Below are 15932 nucleotides of genomic sequence, written 5' to 3'. Positions count from 1 at the left end.
TTCCAAACATGTAGTTATCAAATATATTGCCAAGTATGCAGCAAAAGCCGAGAAAAGTTCTAAAATGTATCACCAGATATTGATGTGCCTTTCCAATATGGAAGACCCTAATGATTTAGCTGCTCAAGCATATAGAAGGATTCTCACTAAAATAATTATTGAAAGAGACATTGGAGCTAAAGAAACATGTCACATGTTGTTAGAACTTCCATTGGTAGAGAGTAGTAGAATATTTGTTAATCTAAATGTCTCACGTGAGGTGTTCAAACGTGTAACTATAAATGATGAAGAAAATAATGAAGAGCATACAACATCTTTTATTGATGGATATAAAACAAGGCCTTTTTGTATGGAAGGTGTCACATTAATTGATGTAGCTAGATCATGGATATATAATCCTAAAAGAAGACAAGACAAGAAATGGGAACCACGAGAAAGAGAAGCAATTGTTAGATTTTTTCCTAAATTTGTATCCCTTCCTCCACGTGAGTCAAACAAATGGAATGACTTCCATTTATCAGAGTTATTGCTCTACAAACCATTTCATGACATAGAAAGGGATATTGATTATGATGATGACTCCATAATAGCAATGTGGGAGTCATTTAATTACAATCCTTGGCATGTCAAACAAACAACGACTATAGAAAATGATGAGGCTACTACTAATTCAGAAATTGAAGAGAATGAAGCCTTTCAAAGAAATACCACAAAGTATGAATGGGAAATCATATCTAGGTTGTATCATGGTCAAAATATACAATTTTTCAGAAATAGATATGTTGGGGAGAAGAGACATTGATAGACATACAAATTGGTCTATTGATTATGAAGGTGAAGAGTACACAACTATATCAATCAATTTCATAATTAGCATGAAGGATCACGGATGCCTTATATATGATGATATACCCCAATGCATAAAATACACTACCCTTAGTGATAAGAAAAAAAAAATAGTTGATATAATTATTACCCACTATCAAAGGAATCAAAATGAAGTGCCATTGCTCATGATAATTCAGGGAACAATAGGTACAGGAAAATCATATTTAATTGGTGTCATTAGTCAAGCTCTTGAAAATGTTGCAATGCCATCTCGTTCTCCCCTTCTATTACTTGCACCAACAAGAGTTGCAGTATTTAATATAGGGGCCTCTACAGTTCATTTGAAATTGAGAATCCCAATATGAGATTTCACTCAGCTAGAAAGAAAAAGACTTGCCACTTTTCAAGAAGAAATGGCACATATCGAGTACATTTTGATTTATGAAATGAGATTCATTGGTCAAAACATGTTGGAAAACATAGATTATCATCTTCGACAAGCATTCCCCCAAAGTGCACACATAAGTTTTGCAGGTATAAATTTTGATTTTGACTAATGAGGAAAACTATATTTTAATAACAATACTATATATTTTGAAAAATAATTATTATTTTGAATTATCTTTCAAGTGTATCTATGATTTTGGTAGGAGATTTGGGCCAATTGCCTCCAGTTAATGACAAACCAGCATATGCCAGTAATAGAAAAGCAAAGCTACTATGGGAGGAATTCAAAATTGTGGTTACTTTGGATAAAATATTCAGACAAGATGGAGAAAATATTCAGCAACAAAGATTTTGTCAACTTTTGACAAATCTAAGGGATGCAAACCCACAAATTGATGATTGGAAGCTGTTAATGATGAGAACCCCTACTAACATAGATGTTGGAAGAAATTCTGAGTTTGAAAATGCTGTCCATTTGTTCTCCACAAATGACAATGTTCATAGTCATAATAAAAAAATGTTATATTCATTGAAGCATTCTGTTGCACGCAGTCTTGCAACAAAAGAAGGAAGTGTTAATGTAGCAGAAGATTGTTCAACTGATGAACTTGATCTAGAGTTATTGATCATTAAGAATGCAAGGGCCATGCTAACTTCAAATCTCTGGATACAAGAAGGTCTTGTAAATGGAGCTTTGAGATATGTTCAAATAATTGTCTACAAGCCAGGAAGTGCTCCACCTGACCCACCGACATATGTGATGGTTGAATTTGATAATTATTCAGGATTGCCATTTAAAGATCATCATCCAAATACAGTTCTAATAACAATAATACAAAAGGGAAGAAAACTTCAACTACCATTGAGATTGGCATGGGCATTGACTATACATAAATCTCAAGGATTGACTCTTCCAAAAGAAACTATCGATATAGGACGGAGAGAAAGAACTGAATTAACATTTGTTGTAGTATCTTGTGTAAAATCTCTAGAGGGTCTGAGAATAATGCCACCATTCACATATGACTGTTATGAGAAATGAAAAAGGGTAGACAACTTGCGAAGCACAAGGCTAAGGAAAATAGGCCCAAGCTTTTAGAAGATAATTGATGTAATATATTTTTGTTGACTTTTTTTTCAATGTATTTGGCACCTATGTTCTTTATTGCCACTATAAATATTGCTAATATTTTATATATCATATATGCTTTCACAATGTCTATTCAATAATTATAAATAATAAGAAAATATTGCATGAATTTAATCAAGAAAAGATTTTTTGTTTCCATAAAATCTCTAGAGGGTTTTAAATAATATTACCATTTATTATGAGAAAATAAAAAAGGGTAGACAACTTTCCAAGAACAAGGCTAAATAAAATAGACCCAAATTTGTAGAAGATTTAATTGATGTATATATAATTTTTGTTCAAAATTGCTTCCATGGCTCTAATACTTGTGTTATTTTTTGGCACCACAAATCATTAGGAATATTTTATACACCACTAAATGCTATCACAACATCTATTAAACAAATATAAATAAATTATCAATTAATGTTACATAAATTTAAACAAGTCTTTTTTTTAATTTAATTCCACATCCAGTATAAATTTCATTTGAAACGATTGAAATTTCTTTTTGACAACCATGTTGCTTAGATGCACCTAATATAATCTTGCAATATTTTTTATATCATCATGGTAAAGCAAATTCTTACACGTATGTGTTGTTATGGTCCTCCTTGTGTGAAATAATTTTCTAAAAAATTACTTAATATACTAACCTTCAAAAATTTATGTACATATGTATCACTTTGATTAAAATTAATTTCTTTTTGACAACCATATTGCTTGGATGCACCAAACATAATCTTGCATCATTTTTTTTATATCATCAATGTAAAGCAAATTTCTACATGTATGTGTTTTTATGGTCATCCTTGTGTTTCACTCTATACTTTAATATTTATGTAAAATAATTTTCTAAAAATTTAATTAGAATACTAACCTTAAAAAATGCATGTATATATATCTCTTTGATTATAAATGTATATATATATATATATATATATATATATATATATATATATATATATATATATATATATATATATATATATATATATATATATATATATATATATTACCCTTAGCTATTTAATAATAATTTAAGAGCTAATAATAGCTTCCATGCATGCCAAGAAGATGTCAGATAATATACGTACAAAATGGGTGTCCACTTGGATGTCAATGTATCACCCGTATCTTCCATGCAATGTCCTCCTTCGTATAGAGGAATTGAGTGTCCGCTATTGGGCCAGAGACAGGATGGTCGAAAAAATTAAGAACAATGGACTAAGGACCAATCAATTCAAATTTGAGAATTATGCTCTATATTTTAACTTCTTATATGAATCTAAGATCAAGATGTACTTAGATGTCAGATTTTATAATCTACAGATTGAGATTGTAGATTTGTGTGCTTGGTCGATTGCACTCTACCATGAGATTAGAGATCTTTACCTTGCTGGATGCATTTGGAAGATTGTTATTAGACCAACCGTAAGAATTGAGAAGCACACTCTATCCGATCAACTTAGTATGAAGTTTATGAGATTTCTTAAGGGAGAATCACGAATCAGTTATCATACAAACCCACCCGAGGAATGGTTTCTTGCTACTCTAAAGCTTGGGTACTCTATTAGATTCACAGTGCATTAGGTTATGCCATCATTCAGGTTGTTGCATGCATACTATGGGATACCTACCTTGTATGCAGTGAAGTCCAATGTGACAATTAAAGTTCGAATAGTTCTTGATGATACAAAAGATTGAGAGATATTACATGTGCATCCATGGTTAAGAAAGTGAAAGTAATCTATAAATAATATTTCACAAATATGTGCGAACTATTAAAACATTGCATTTATGACTATTCAATTATGATATTTTTAAATTATAATTATTTGATGAATATTTGTAGATCAATCACTAAACATTGTATTTATGTCTAAATTCAAATTTCATAATATTTCGTAACTATTGTTGTAAAATTACTAATAATGTGATTTTTAATGGTTTATGTATTCTTTCTTGCATCAAACAAAACTAGTGAATCTTGATGACTAAATAAAAAAAGTGTCAATATTTATTATGTTGGTAATTGTATTTTGTTGGTTGTTTAATAATTTTTTTTTTTGTCAATATTTATTATGTTGGTAATTTTATTTTGTTGGTTGTTTAATAATCAAACATAAAGATTGATTTTTTTATTGCCACATCATTTGCTTATGATTTTATACTTTTTTGTGGTATTTCATTTGAATTTGGTGACATTTCAACATAATAAGCTAACTATCATCATATTCTAATGGTTAAATTTTATTCAACGACTATTAGATATTTTCATTATTTATTTCATATACAATTTGTATTACTTTTTTTTTTAAAAGGTGGCAATGCCACTTAATATATTTTATTTATATATTTCTTTTAAAAAGATGATTCAAAGAGCTCCCGGAGAAAAGAACCAGAAAAGAAAAACTCTAATCCTTGCTCGATAATACATAGAAAGGTTGTTAAGCTTATATCCCTGACATGCCAAAAAGATACAATATATCTCATAATGTCCAGAATACCAAATGCCACAAATCATTCTCGAGTATCGAATGCTTCTTGGAGTATGTTCAACAAGATGAAGTCTGAACCAAAACATCACAAAAGATGTACACATTTACATAGCAGCCCACAAAATTGCCTAACTTAAGAATTTATGTCGCTTGAAGTCCACAAGCTTCATAGATGCCCAAATCGACATCCATTCACATCATTCAGATACAACAAATCCTCGGAACCCTACAATTATAATACCTCCCATTAAAACTTTTTATCATTATGAAAATAACAACTGCACAACCATGTGCAATATTATCATGTACACATGTCCTCCAAAATTAGTTTTCTAAGAGTTGGAAAAGAATCGAGATCACAATTCGGACCTATCATATTAAGCTCCACCTTGGAACTTCCCATATTTGCCAAATGATCTGCAACCCGATTCCCTTCTTTATACACATGTGAAATGGTAAAGTTTTAAAATGTATCAATAAGAGCCCATGCTTGTTCAAGAAAATATCTTATCTGCCAATTGTCAATATTTCTCTTCATGCAAGCATTGATAATAATAGCTGAGTTGCCTTCGATGTGAATATAAGAAATGTTCAATTTTTTAACTAGTAGAATGCCTTCAAGTAAAGCATATGCCTCTGTGAAGTTGTTTGTACTCGTTGGAATGGAAACAAATTTTAAAGCAAAAACACACCCTATGTGGTCCCTTATGCATACTCCTACTCCTGCATCACCTAGGTTCCCTTTAGAGGAGCCATCAAAATTGAATTTGAAATGCGTTGAATCTGGAGGACACCATTTCACTTTATTTCTATCAATTTTACTAATTCTCAATCTCAGAAAGCAAGGTGATATAGGAATAGAAATACCCTTCCATCAATTAATAACTTGGCCATCCCAAGAAGTAAATTCCCTATTTGGATTGAAATGATTTGAAATATTAGATAATATGTAAATTATTACCAAATTTATAATTCCATCATAGCACATTAGTATGGATTTTGTGGTAGTTTCCTAGGATCTCAAATAGGACATAATTCTAATTTTTTACTATTGATAGATTTTTTAAGATGTTTGAAAGGAAGCTAAGGCAACAATACAACTTCTTGCACTAATCTTGAGAGGAGGTTTATGTAAAAAAAATCCACATCTTTACAATACTTATAAAGTTTGAACAAAATAAACATAAATAACATTCATACCATTTATGCCAAAATATAGTGATATACATGGGCAAAATCGTTTCAAGAGAAAAATACCATACCCCAAAAGTGGCCCAATATAGTATTCAATAATTAAGAAGATTCCAATACTCTTGCAAACGAAGCTTTCTCATTAATATCACCAACTAAATATAGGAGTTGAGAAAATACAACACCACAGGAGCCCAAATAATCTCTGCAAGCTGAAAAACCTGTTACAAGGAGAAGCAATGAAGCAAATCATAGAAGGAAAGAATACACAGGAAAAATATGCTCCAAAAGATGAGAGCTCAATAATCTCCAAAATGTATTGACAATAATAATCCTTCTTCATACAATGAAAAGAAAGAACTCAACCTTTAATAGGTCAAGAAACCTTAAAAAGGGAAAACCTAGGTTTGCACATAATAATTAATTAAAATAATTAATTATATGCACCTAAAGTTAGCTTAAGTGTAAAAGAGATAAAGGGAACTTAAATAATTAAACAAAGAATGTTTAATTAATCAAGTAAATACCCGAATACTCTAACACTAAAGATCAAGATAAAACTCAACATCTATAAGACTCTGACATAGAATACAATCTAATACAATATACAACCAAATACAAGGCCCTCATAAAATAGGGTTACCATCTAGACCCAAAAAAGCCAACATAATCTCTACCATCATATTTGTGACCTATTAATGAATAGTTTCAATTTACAAGGGCAATATTTTATAGTAACATTTTATAATTGTAAGGTTGAGACACCATTTTTCCTGACATTCTCCCACTTTTTGAACAACTCGCAAGAGCAAAGGGAGTGTTAACACTATGAATTAATTGTTAGGGTCTAAGAGGCTCGTCGAATCCAAACACCATTGAAACTTATTTGTATTTATAGACTTAGTTAAAGAATCTACAACATTCATCAAATCATCTTCTTAACTAGTTTCATACTACCATCGTTGACCATTCCTCTAACAAAATGATAACATATATCAATGTAATTACCCTTGACATGAAATGACAACTTCTTAGCTAGGTAGATTACACTACATGATTGTCATAATAAATTGTCACTATAGCTTGTTTTATTTTGATATATAAATGTAATATCTTAAGAAAAATGGATTCTTTACATGTATTAGTAGCTACCACATACTCATCTTCAATAATGGACAAAGAGACCACGACTTGTCACTTACTCATCCAACTAATTTTACCTCCAAATAAAGTATACATATAAACATTTGTGGATTATTTTCCATCAATATTACCTACCTAGTTTGAATCCACATAACTATGAATATCAATGGAATTCCTATCTCCTATCAAATTATCATGATAAGACAAGGAATACTCTTAGATACCCCACAAATATTTAAAGAATCTTTTAATTGAATCCCAATGAATTATACCAAAATTAGACATATCTCTAGAAATTACTCTCATTGCTTTGGCAATGCCTAGTCTAGTGGAGACAATATCATACATAAAACTTTCAACTACACTCTAGTAAGAAATTTTTCTCATACATCTCATCTTTGATGGGGACAATGGATAATCTAAAGCAAATAACTTCATGCTAACTATAAAAGGAACACACAATAGTCTATAGTCTTACATGTTAAATTGAATTAAAATACTTAATTCTCTAACCAAACCATAGTTTTTTGCTCACTCAATCTCTTCTAATTTTCATCCCAAGAGTGTGTTTAGCTACACCAATATCTTTTATTTTAAACTCAACTACAAGTTGAGGCTTTGTTATGATATCATTCCTTTCCCTTTATAGATAAATATCATATCATCAATATATAGTACAACAAATAGGAAATGATCACTTGTATTTTCTAATAAAAAAAATGATTTGATTTAGAATGATTAAATCTCAAAATCAGCACATGTATTTGATTCCATACACAGATTTCTTCAATTTACAAACTAAATCACTTTTCACTCTCACCATATAGTGCTCTACTTGTGTCGGATAAATATCCTCCTCTAATCACCATGAAGGAAAGTCATTTTCACATCCATTTGTTCAACTTCTAGATCATAAGAATCAATAATCAAGACATATTTTGGTGGATGAGAGGATTTTTTTGGATGGACAAAGACATCAAAATACATGTTTTACATAAATTCTAAGAAAGTGTGATAGTCATGGTGTAATAAGTACCACTATAAGGAAGAGGAACTAATGCAAAAGGAAGTAACTGAAATATTGATATGGTATCAAAATATTTTATTAGAGAATGTACCAAAAGGACTACAACCAATATAGAGTATTAGTCATCATATAGACTTAATATCTAGATCTATTTTGCCAAATAAACCAACACATAGGATGGCACAAGAAAATAATATGAATCCAAAAAGAAAAGTATAGGAGTTAATTAAAAAGGATTGACCTAAGAAAGTTTAAGCCCATGTGCAGTTCAAACAATGTTAGCATCAAAGAAAGATGAGGAGTGGAGTATGTACACATACTCGATATTACTATCAAGAATAGATTACCATTGCAGATTATGGATAGAATTATGAATTGTTTGAGTGGTACAAATTAATTAAACAATTAGACCTAAAGAGTGGATACCATCATATGAGATTTAGAGATAAAGATGAATGAAATATTATATTCAAGAATAATGAGGGACTATATGAGTGCTTAGTTATACTTTTGGAGTAACCAACACACCAAGCACATTCATGTATCTAATGAACAAGCTCCTAAGAAATTAGTATGTAAGTTTCTTATTGTATATTTGGATGATGTTCTAATTTTTAGCTCAACAAAATAGGAACATACATGGAATGCTATAAAATTATTTTAAAAGTTGAGAAAAGAGAAATTACTAAAAAAAATCAAGAAATGTAGTTTCATGAAAATAGAAATAAACTTTTTGGGATTTTTTTCATTTCTAGAGAAGAATGGAAGATGGACATAGAGAATGGGAGGGTGATTGTGGAGTGACCAACACTAACCAACATTTGAGAGGTAAGATCATTTCATGGATTTGAAAGTTCTACAAGAAGTTCATCAAAAGTTTTAGTGTCATCTATATACCAAATTTGATGGAAGCAATGCAAGAAAATAAAAAGGAATTCAAGTAGACATCAAAAACACAATTTTTGTTTTATTATTGAAGAAAAAGGTAAAAGAACAACTAGTGTTAGCCTTACCTAATTTTGATAAAGTATTTTAGGTTAATTGTGATGCCAAAGAAAGTTTAACAAGAGTAGTATTGAGCCAAAAAGAAACACAATTGTGTATTTTTTTGAAAATTTGAATGATGAGAGGAGGAGATATTCAATCTATGATCATTTTAGTTCTATGTCATAATTTAATCCTTGAAGAAATGTAGACATTACTTGTTTCCAATATAATTTGTGTTGTATATTGATCATCAATACCCTGTAATATGTAAAAGATCACGGTAAATTAAACCAAAGACACATGATATGGGTAGAGTTCATGTAAAGCTATACATTTGTATCCAAACAATGGAGTGGAAAATGTAACAAGGTAGCATATGTATTGAGCAAATGAAAAAACTTATTAACAAAGATGAAGATAGATATGATGGGATTTGAAGAGTCAAAACACTTTTATGAGAATGACCTTTTTTTTTGGAAACTTGAAAAGATAGTAGAGATTCAATAGTAAAGGAAAAATGAAACAAAATATGCATTTCTAGAAGTTCAATGTAGGAGAATTTGATCAATGAGAAATATAGTGGCAAACTAGTAGGGCACTTTGGTATAGACAGACTAGTAAATTTGGTAAGTAAACATTATTTTTAGTGTAAAATTTACAAGGATGAAAGAAAATTTATTCAAGAGTGTAAAACTTGTTAACTTACAAAATGGAGTAATTAGAACACCCTATTATACAAATATTTAACAATATTGAAAAGACCCTGTAAGGACATAAGCATGTATTTCATATAAGGTTTATCAAAGACACACAAAACACATGATTCTATATTTGTAGTTGTACACCTATTTTCTAAGATGGCACATTTCATTATATGTAAGAAAACACATGATGTTGTTGTTGGCATTATGGATGAACTGATTATGTGTTGCATTGATGTTTTGTCATTGATGTCAACACTAGGTGTTATGGTTGGTTACCGACAGACAGGTTTTGGTTACTGACAGACAAGTTTTGGTTACCAGTAGAAGATCTAGTGTTACCAGCACAAGAGACTATTTGTTGGACACTTCCAACATGTTTGGATCTATGGAGTATGTTTGATTTTATGTGTTGTATGCTTCTAGAACATGTTTTGGTTAGTTGGGATTGACTGGGTAATCAGATGCTATCACACACTCTTGTAAATCCATACCAGTATGGGTTTAAGGTTTAACCGAAAGAGCTTTCATTGAGAAATATTGATAGGATGCATAAGTGGTGTTGGTGTGGCTTCTAGATGGATTTTAGGATGCTAAAGATGTTCTTTGATCATTCTTCAACTGATTTAAGACATTGCTTTGGCATGGTGGATCCAGATTAGGTTCGGTACCTATCTAGTTTATGGACCAGTATCATATTAACATGTTCTCTACACATTACTAGGATGATTTATGGATTGGTTGTTGTTGTTTTGGTCTTAAGACGACATGTCATATCATTGTAATATATGTGTATGTAATGATCTTATTGTAATATCTTTTAGGTGGCTGACCTAATTGGTTTAGGCCTTAGGGTTGGTATAAATTGATGTAAGATCTCATTGTAGATATTGCATTGTGGTCGTGGAATGTAATATCATATGCGAAGGAGATTTGGTCGATCATAAGTGATTGAATTGGGATTAAGGAAGAGGTCAAAGGCCTCTGGTATTGAGCTTAACTGGGACTATAATCAAGCATGGTAGATTCTATCTCTGGCAATTCATTATTATGGATTGTTGTCCATTTATCTTGAGGTGGTTATAAACTCTATGTGGTTAGTGAGACTCTTTTGTAGTGAGAAGTACGCTCTAGGAAGTGTGCCTTCCTGCATGTGCAGGCCCCTCATTGTATCACATACTTTCTACAGAAGTATCATCTGACTGTGGGTAGGATTCCCACCATGGTTTTTCCCTTTCTTGGTTTTCCATGTACAAATCATGGTGTTATGTGGTATGGTTGTATTGTGTTGATTATCTATTTTATTGTTAAGTTGTATTATTTACCGGTATCTGTTTCTGCTATTCCGGTACTTATGTTTATGTGATCTAGTTAAAGTTTATTAATTGGATTAATTGATATAATCTGTCAACAACTGATTTACCCCCCCTCCTCTCAGTTGTTCACCGATTATCCTAACAATTGGTATTAGAGATTTGGTCCTCTTTTGCAGAAGCTTAACCACTTGAGGTAGATCCTATGGCTGCTAACACTTCAAATCCATTGGCAACTATTTTTCAGAAGAGAAATCCCTAAGCTTGATGGATTAATTATGGGATATGAAAAATCCGAATGGAGACTCATCTTAGATATCTTGGCAAGGATATTTGGGAGCTCACTAAGAAAGGATACATACCTTATGATCCGGCATTTGGCAATCTTGCTCCTGCAAACCTGGACAAGAATATTGAAAATGATTGCAGAGCTAGAGAAGCCCTCTTGTGTGCACTTACTGAACAACAAATCATGGAATTGACTGATAAATCATCGATAAAGGTTATGTGGGATAAATTGAAAACTCTGAATGAAGGTGATCCTACTATCAAAATTGCTAAACTTGATGGTTACCGGGTGTAGCGTCCTAAAATTGCGACACTTGCAATTTTGACTGCATTTCGGTCTTCACGATGGCAACGCAACACACAACCTGAATGGAGACCTTGAAACCTGATTATGACACTGAAAACTGCATTTTCTTGCACCTTGGCCTGAACCTCCTTTGCACCCTGCTGTCCCGGGAGGTGGGACCAGAGCGCCTAGCGCCCTGGTCCCTGGGTCCTATTTTGGGCCCGGTCTCTTTTGGACTTCGGGTCTTTATGTTTGCAAATTGGAAAATTATCTTTCCTGGTCGGCCTAAGGTCGGGAAAAATCAATCTATCAGCCCTAATTGACAAGTATATAAACTACATTTTCCTCTCTCATATGATATGATGGAAAAAGCATGGAAACTATACTCAAGCATTCAAGCATTCAAGCGTTCTTTCAAGCAATTGATCATTCTAAGTCTCCATTCAAGGCTAAGTGTTGCATTCAAGACAAGGATTCAACCATTGAAGAGGAGATCACATACTACATGCTACATACAACATACAACAATACAACAAACAACAACATCTATACCTTCGCACATAAGGATACAAACATCCTTACAACAAGGTATTAGTACTTGTTTTACATTACATTTACAGCATTTCTCATTTCTTGGTTAATTCCAAAACCGGGGTTTGACCTAAAGGCAAACCCCTAATCCCTAACCCCCCAATCGTCTTCACTTTTCTGTGTGTAGGTTGCAGGTATGCGGCCGAAATTGAAGATCTGGAATCCTTGTGCAGAGACGAACAAATCCCCCTTCGTTTCGCGGATTTTTCAGAGGACCGTGTGCACGTCGGGCGCCATTGTCCTGACAACTTTTGCTCAAATTTGCAGGACAGCGCCGTATCGACATTTTACTGCTAATTCCAGGTCCACAGCTTCATCGTATATCCCTATCTCAGTTTATAAGCTAATCTTTGTCACTTTCTATGCATTCCTAGCTTAATTCTTCTATCAACATTCTTTACAAAAGAGGGTAGCCTTGCTTTCTTAACCCTTGAGACACATTTAGCATCCAATCTTGCATTGTGTGGGATTGGATCTTGTGGGTTTCAACCCCTCTTTTGAATGTAAAGTCTCTCCCCTAAGTGAAAACCATCAACCCTAGAGACTCTCCCTTCTCTCTCCTCGGAGTTGGAAGAGGGGAGAGCAACTAGGGTTTGATCGCGATTTTCCACTTTACATTTTGGTGAACCCGACGTGAACATCCTTTCTTATTATTCATAGTTAGATCTGAAAATTGATTCCTTGATTACATTTCCATGTTTGATCTTTTGCAAAATTTTAGAGGTTAATTGCATAAAAACCCTAAATTTTCTTTTTAAGTAATTAAACTTGTGAAATGTTTAATTGTTAATGCTTGTTTCAGATCTGCCCTTCTATTACAAATTATCAATTCATATTTGTGCTTTGATTTTGAAAATTAAGTGGTTAAGTGTCAAAACCCTAATTTTTGAAACCTTCTTGATTCAACCTTTGACTGATAATTTCACTAATCAAAACATCTCCAAATCAGCTGTAACTTTGGATTCCGCAATAAAATCACAATATCTTTCATCCCTGAAAATTTGGAAAAAAGTTGCGAGGACCGTGTGCACTCCGAGTGCCATCGTCCCCGACATTTTTTCCAAAATTTCGGGAGTGAGATCTTACTGTATTTTCCTGCTACAATCCAGAATTTTGGCTGATTTTATCAATTTTAACACCTTCAAAATTACAGTCAAAGTTGGTCTAGTGATTGCTTGGATTGAGGCTTCTAATCATTCAAAAATTGTCGAAACTGAAATTCATGTCAAAATTGTGTTTCTTACTATCCTAAATCTGAAAAGTGTGTTGGCATTCATTCGAAATTTTAGTGATTTATTCAAATTCTTGCAATTTGTGACTTTTGAAATTAAGTGCTTAATTACAACAACTTTGATTTCCGCTTTCAGAATTGAATTTTGCGTGAAATTGAGTCAACTTTCAAATTTCAAAACTTACATTGCTCTTAACATTCCCTCTAAAATCATAAAATTCAAAATTTCAGTTTCCCTCTCTTTTTCAAAATTCAAATTTTGCATTTTTCGACAATCTGGGTAGGGTTCAATTTTGAGATTGCAACTTTAATTTGACCTATCTATAGATTGTAAAATCACTCAATTTTTTCAGGTTAGCTGTAAAATCATCATAACTTTCATCCCTGCAAATTTCAAAAAAAGTTGCGAGGACCGTGTGCACTCCGAGCGCCACGGTCCCGGACATTTTTTCCGAAATTTCGGGAGACTGTCATGATTGCATTTAACAGCTTAAAACTAGAAGATTGGCTGGTTTTACTGAAATTTGCTACCTCTAAAAATTCAAAATCTTCTCTCTCTCTCTAGTGCATGAGTTTTACAACAATAAGTCCTACTTACACTATTCCCGTTAGACGAAGCCTTAGAATTAAGTCCTTCCAAGGTTTAATTACTGAGGAGATGGAACCTAATTTGAATGGCCTTTTTAATGAGGACATGGGTAATTCCTCTAATCCTCTTAATGATGAAGAATCTCTCCATGAGGTTTCTGTAGAACAACTTTCAAAATTGGATAACCAATTTGACGATTTTCGACAATGGATGTCTCAAGAATACCCTGATAGTCAAGCTCTTCCTTTAATTGAGGGTCTAAAACGTATGCTTCAAAGTGATAAGAATGGAATTGATATTTTGCGTGGTATTGCACACATTGTGGATTCAAATGTGATGCCTATGAAAAGTTGTGCCGAAACCTTAGGTTACACACAACCTCCTACTCAAGACAATCATTCTATTCCTTTGATGACTCCTATTGCTAGTATACCTACTTTTACATCAAACATAATGACTACTTCAACACAAGACATTCCTCCTATGATCACCAGTCATGGGGGCAATCCCTCTTCTTCAATTAACCCTCTTCCTTCATTCAATCCAACTTCTTCATTCATTCCTTCAATGAGTGTTCCTATTATATCACCACAAATGAACATGACGCAAGGAGGCAACTCGTTTAATCATTCCATTCCTCCTTGTAGTGTTCCTCCTGTCCAATCATCTCCTATGACTAACTATCATAGTGTCCCACCACCTTACTCTCTACCTTCTTTCAATAACATAACACCTCCATCACAATCTAACACGTCTAATATGAACTCTTCGACTGAAGCGACCATTAACAATCTTGCACAAACTGTCTCTTCTTTACAGCAACAAATTGCCTCTATGAATCAATCTAAGTTTAGTGTGCCCACATTTGATGTTGCGAGCCCACTTTCTCTTGACATTGTTCGAGCTATTCCCCCTAAACATGTTGAAATTCCACATTTGGAGCTTTATAATGGTAAGGGTGATCCTCTAACACATGTTAAGACCTTTCAAACAATATGTACTGATTTTGCTTATGACCAAAGGTTGCTTGCAAAATTGTTTACTAGAACATTAAGAGACAAAGCCCTACAATGGTATTGCTCGTTGCCTTCTTATTCTATTAGTTTTTTTGAACAACTTGCAAATGCTTTCATTCAACAATTTCAAAACAATATAAGTCCTAAAGTTACTTTGATTGATTTAATGCATTGTAAACAAGGTGTTAAAGAAAAAGTGACTGATTTCATTGGTAGATATAAGCATTTGTATGCTCAAATTTCTTTTCCAGTGCCTGACAATGATATTCAAAGAATCTTTATTTCTAATTTACAAAAAGATATTCGAGACAAATTCTTGTTTTCTGAGTTTACTTCTTTCCAACAGTTGTGCGCAACTCTTCACAATTATCAACTGACTGTGAGTCAAATGGAACAATCACATCCTATGACTCCGAGTGATAAGGGTGATAGTAGTCAACAACCATTTGGAAAGTTTAAACCAAACAGAGAGTCCATTAAATTCAATGAAAACATCATCAACAACAATGTGAATGCAGCATCGGGTGTGTCTCCTATTTCTAAGTTTTTCAAGAAAGAAAGAAAGTTTACTCCTTTGAATGAATCATTGCATAGTATTATGAATAAGTTATTGGAACAAAATGTGCTTACTCTTCCTCCTATAAGGCAAATTGATCCTGCAAAG

The 15932-nt window shown here is 32.7% G+C and overlaps 1 protein-coding gene across 1 annotated transcript; it reads left to right on the top strand.

Moving 5' to 3' along the window:
• Nucleotides 1-1241: 1241 nt before the first annotated feature.
• On the top strand, nt 1242-2317 carry LOC131078523 (uncharacterized). Its single transcript, XM_058016244.2, has 2 exons — nt 1242-1362; nt 1479-2317. The coding sequence occupies exons 1-2, from the start codon at nt 1242-1244 to the stop codon at nt 2315-2317; spliced, it is 960 nt and encodes a 319-aa protein (XP_057872227.2).
• Nucleotides 2318-15932: the final 13615 nt, after the last annotated feature.

This window comes from Cryptomeria japonica, chromosome 8 (assembly GCF_030272615.1).
Source record: "Cryptomeria japonica chromosome 8, Sugi_1.0, whole genome shotgun sequence".
Classification (NCBI taxonomy): domain Eukaryota; kingdom Viridiplantae; phylum Streptophyta; class Pinopsida; order Cupressales; family Cupressaceae; genus Cryptomeria; species Cryptomeria japonica.
This window is presented reverse-complemented; position numbering and strand designations above follow the sequence as displayed.